Source organism: Ctenocephalides felis, unplaced genomic scaffold (assembly GCF_003426905.1).
Source record: "Ctenocephalides felis isolate EL2017-DRISC unplaced genomic scaffold, ASM342690v1 CF-g0.4_SCAFFOLD_03571, whole genome shotgun sequence".
NCBI classification, from domain to species: Eukaryota; Metazoa; Arthropoda; class Insecta; order Siphonaptera; family Pulicidae; genus Ctenocephalides; species Ctenocephalides felis.
Genome location: NW_020539725.1, coordinates 46,266,151 through 46,270,871, shown reverse-complemented (window position 1 = coordinate 46,270,871; position 4,721 = coordinate 46,266,151). Strand labels below are relative to the sequence as shown.

At 27.9% G+C, this 4,721-nt stretch overlaps 1 protein-coding gene across 1 annotated transcript; it reads left to right on the top strand.

Moving 5' to 3' along the window:
- The first annotated feature begins 2,742 nt into the window (after positions 1–2,742).
- LOC113386149 (methylmalonic aciduria and homocystinuria type D homolog, mitochondrial-like) lies at positions 2,743–4,214 on the top strand. The gene is made up of 4 exons (XM_026623949.1): positions 2,743–2,761; positions 3,364–3,543; positions 3,629–3,854; positions 4,132–4,214. The coding sequence occupies exons 2-4, from the start codon at positions 3,430–3,432 to the stop codon at positions 4,212–4,214; spliced, it is 423 nt and encodes a 140-aa protein (XP_026479734.1). The 5' UTR covers positions 2,743–2,761; positions 3,364–3,429.
- The last annotated feature ends 507 nt before the right edge of the window (positions 4,215–4,721 follow it).

Here is a 4,721-nt window from a genome sequence, read left to right as displayed (position 1 = left end):
TAAAAAATAAAAAAAAAAAAAAAACGATACCAATTTTCAATTTTGTACCTCATCTCATGCAAAAGTTGCCCCTTCTTTTAAACTCGCTTTTTGGCTAAGAAAAGAAATAAAATAAGATAAAATAATTTTTCAATTGATGTTTTTGGGTAGTGCGTTTAGTTGGACTGCTTTCTAATTAGCATTATTTGAAAGATAAAATTGCCGTCAGACTAACCAACTCACTGAAAGGTAAGTTTTTAAGATTTATTCTTGCACTAATAATAAAGTTTATAATAAATTACTTGACATAATTTTTTTTAAGCAGTTTTTCTCTTGAAAGTAGTTATAAAATGTTTCAAGGGTTTACTAAACGCAAGTATAGCTATGAATCGAATAAGCAGGGTAAAACATTAAGAAAGAAATTACAAGCTGAAATATTTGCTGATCTTCTTGATTGATATTAAACAATAGTGCTCATAATTATTTATTAAGTCAGCTAAGAGAAGATACTAGAATTTTAAATGGAAGGAAATTCATGCTTAATGATAAAATTTTAGTCAGTGCAAAGGGTAGTTTAGGTTTGGCTATGTCCCCAAAAAGTTTGTGAGTTGCGATAGTTACATTGATAATACAAGAAATGTTATTATCTTATGAAAGTTCGTGTGTTTGAAATTGTTGCAAAAATAGTATACGATTTATGTTGAACTAATGAATGTATTAAACTATTTATTTATTTATTTAAATTATACAATGTGTTTAAGGGAAAATTAGGAAAAAATAAAAGGCTAGAGCTATTAGGGGAAATTAGAAAGAAAATAATGAAATATTTGTTTAAATGTAATATAATTACTAAACAGTGGGTATTTATAATATGTATTATTGGTGTTTAAAAAGCTCAATTTTCGTGTGAAAGTAGGCGTAGATTTATCAACTTTTGCTTTTTTATGTTCTTCTTAGTGCGTTCTAATTGTTAAGTACATTTTTGTAGCAAAGTTGATAAGATCATGATAAGAGCTGGAGAATTTATTAGAAATGACTTGATCTATAACTAGCTGTAAGTGGATTTCTGTCTTAAGGCAATTAGGGCATCGTGCCTTAAGGCAAATTGCTGGTACTTCCCATACCGCAATTTCAAAATTCGAAGTAATTAAAAATAATCAATAAAAGTTGATCAATGATTTGAAAACTTTTAATAGAATTTCGAACCATATTAAAATCATTCTATCTTAAATAATTTATTTTGAAATATTTTGGAGATTCCGAACCTTTTTAAAGCAATAGACTGCTTTAACTACATAAAGATATGAAATATCAAATAAGCGCGTACGCGCTGCGTCGCCGTCTAACGCGTAAAACATTGGTACCGAACCTATAGGAATGTAAACAAAATTATACTTATGTTAAAACCTATATTAAAATATCTGATAATTGATGTGCATAGTCTAATGTTTATTTTTGACCGCCAAATGGCTCATTTTTTTTACTTTTTCCTCATATCTCCAAAGTCGTTGGACCTGCCTTTGGAAAAATTGAACAGTACTTCATTTAGTCAATACAAATACAATGTTTTTTTGAATTATTCAATCGGACGCTCCGTTCTCTTAAAAACTGAGTTACCGTTTTCGGCATTTTTTGCCCCGTATCTTCGGAATGGCTAGACCTGCCTTTGCTAAAAACTAATCAGCACGTCTTCTCATCAATACGAATCGAATGTTTTTTGAATTATTCAAATCGGTTGATCCGTATTCCCGAAATCGTCGACGAAAAAATTGTATCCGAACACACACACATATATCCATTTTTTCTAGGTATGACAAAATGTTCAGAAGGTTTTGAAACGTAAAGATCTATAAAAAATTTCATTTTCGATTTTTTGCGATTACTATAAACTTGCCCTACGGGAAGTTAAAAAATGTGCAAGCTTAGTAATCCATGTAATATAAGGTCTATGATAACAATAAAAACACTTGAAGTTTGAATAAATCGGTCACGAGCGCCCTGTCTATAACTACGTTCACGTATCGCTTTTACTCATAAAATAAAGTATTTGTTAATATACCTTATATTTGAATTAATCTATTTTTTAAAATTAACAATGAATTAAATTTCAAAGTAATTTATGAACACAAATTTTAAATAAACTAAGTTACTAAGAAAGTAGAAGGGAAATTGCAATTCGTTTGATACATTGAAATTTGACGTTTAATGCAATCTCAGCATGCATATTTCATTGATAGTCTAAAACATAAATTAGGTTTTATCATTTTAATAACTTCTGGAATTATTTTTTTTTTCTTTTTGAAATATTTTGTCATTGCTGGCCAACACTAATGACGTTAATAAATTGAATTAAATCAACAACAAAACTTTGAGAGCCAGTGTCAAAGTCAAAAATAAATATGTTACTGTCGAGACCTGATTTTTGTATGTTTTTAAAGCAATGTTGCCGACAAAATTATAATAATGGCCTAAAAAGAGCATATTCTCGGCGTAGTGATTCAAAAACCACCAGTGCAAGTTATAAAACTGTCAAATCGACAAAATCTTGTGAATGGTAATAATTTTTAATGGACCTTGGAGTATAATGCTTATTAATCTTAACTTTATTGTATCTATTAGATGGGTCAAATACAGAATTACATGAAGATCCTAATTGGAAAACTGCTGCCCCTAGAGGGTACAGATTTTTACTGCCAGGGTCCATTGGAGCTGCTTGTCAAGGAGTCTCGACAACTTGGGCTCCTGAAGGCGCTCTTAAAAATTAGTGAATGTAGATCAAAGTGTAAGTAATATTAACGTCAACAAAGTCATACTTTTGAATATAGATCCATGGCATTGTTAAATTTTATCAGGTAAAGTCTATCAGTTTATGAATTGCATCATCCATTGGTTAGGCCCATATTAGCCCATTCGAGTTTTGGTTTGGTTGAGAAATATATTATTTTTGACTAACTTTTATAGCATATGTTCAAGTAATTTTGTTTCAGACTTTAGTATGCTATTTAATTGATATAACTTGTTATTAATTGTATCGATTGAAAAACATCATGCGTGTGAGAATTCATTTCTACATTGTTGTAGTTTTGGAATTGTTAGATTAGCAGGTTTCTGCAAATTAAATTAAATTAAGTTCACAATTTTTAAAATTAACAAACCAATTCAAAATGCAAAAACTATAAGGAATGCTTGATAATTTTAGGCCTGTATATCAAGTGATTTGTTATATTTTTAAGAAATGAATACCTTTTTGAAATCGAAGCACTGTCAAGACAAAAAAAACTAAACTTATTATTTCACTCATAATCAACAAATACAAGATATAACTATTGTTACACTTTTCAAATTCCAAATTAAAATGTGTTGCAATAAATGCCTATATTTCAGAGTGCTGAAAAATTGAACATTACTACCTCACAATGTCCTGTCCTGCTGCAAAAGAGTCTTCTAGAAATGTTTCCGCATAGTGCGATAAACAAGTGCACTGCCTTTACAGTAGCTACTTTGCATAAAAATATACCACATGATGATATATGCGAATTAGATTCGGAAAAGATAGCAATGATGGTAAATTAGCAATATGTGCAACATTTACTACTATTATTATTATTATTATTGAATTTATATTTCATATATTACTAATGTCTTTTAGTTTGTATATGCAGCACAAGAACTATGCACGAGACTAATTTTATCAGGATATTGGGCTGATTTTATAAATCCTTTCAGTGGAAGGTCATTCAATGGCCCGGTATCTAATAATAATAAGGTTTATGATCCAGAAGAACAATTTCTTTGTCTTGGTTTCAGTATAGATAGTAAAGATAAACTCTGTACTATCATCAAAGGAGAACATGAGGGTCAAAAGTTCTTTAAAGGTAATTTCATATTATTATGATAAAATAAATATGGTATATTAACGGCTTAACTTAATTCATTAAAATTTGTATGATTCTTCAACAAAAAACTGCAAATACTTTTTATGCAGATTGATTTGGAATTAAAATAAATTTATTAACTTAAAAAATTAAGTTAAACAATATAAATCCTATTACATCTTGATTTTAATTTCTCAAAAATATCTTTCTCGAATACATATCAAAAGTTTCATTTATTTTCAGTGTATTGTTTAATTACTTAATCTTCTGTTTATAGGCAATATATTCTCGGATGCCCCTTCACATCTTGAAAACATTTTGGACATAGTAAAAAGTTATGAACTAGAAAATTTCAAATGAAAATATTTCTAATCCCCGAAGTACTATATATTTGTGATATCAGATAATTATTTATATAAATATGATATTGTTTCAAATAAAATGTTCATATTGTTAAGAAATTATTGTTCTTTAAAATGTTTTGTGGCAAGTTATGGAAAAAAATTCAATAAAAATATAATTTAGTGAAATGTGACCTATTTATTTCAAAATATTTTCTAAAAATAACTCATTTGTAATATAAGGCAGTTTACAAATATTAAGCTAATTAGAAAAAAATAATTTGATCAGTTTTTATGAGTTTAAAAATAAATTCATTATTTATACAAATTTATAACAAAAATTCTGTTTATCTTTTACTAGAAAGTGATTCAATTCATATTTCCAAACAAATGTGTTCAAATTCAATATGAACAAAATATTTGTCAATATTATTAAACTATTTTACACTAGTAAATAAACCACTTTGGCAAAGAATCAAACAGATGCTAAATCTATACACATACAAATTTAGTTCTAAAACATTTA

Coding starts and splice junctions, on each gene's coding strand:
- LOC113386149 (XM_026623949.1), top strand. CDS start 3,430: ATGTTTCCGCATAGTGCGATAAACAAGTGCACTGCCTTTACAGTAGCT. Junction 3,544..3,628: donor CGGAAAAGATAGCAATGATG/GTAAATTAGCAA, acceptor AATGTCTTTTAG/TTTGTATATGCAGCACAAGA. Junction 3,855..4,131: donor GGGTCAAAAGTTCTTTAAAG/GTAATTTCATAT, acceptor TTCTGTTTATAG/GCAATATATTCTCGGATGCC.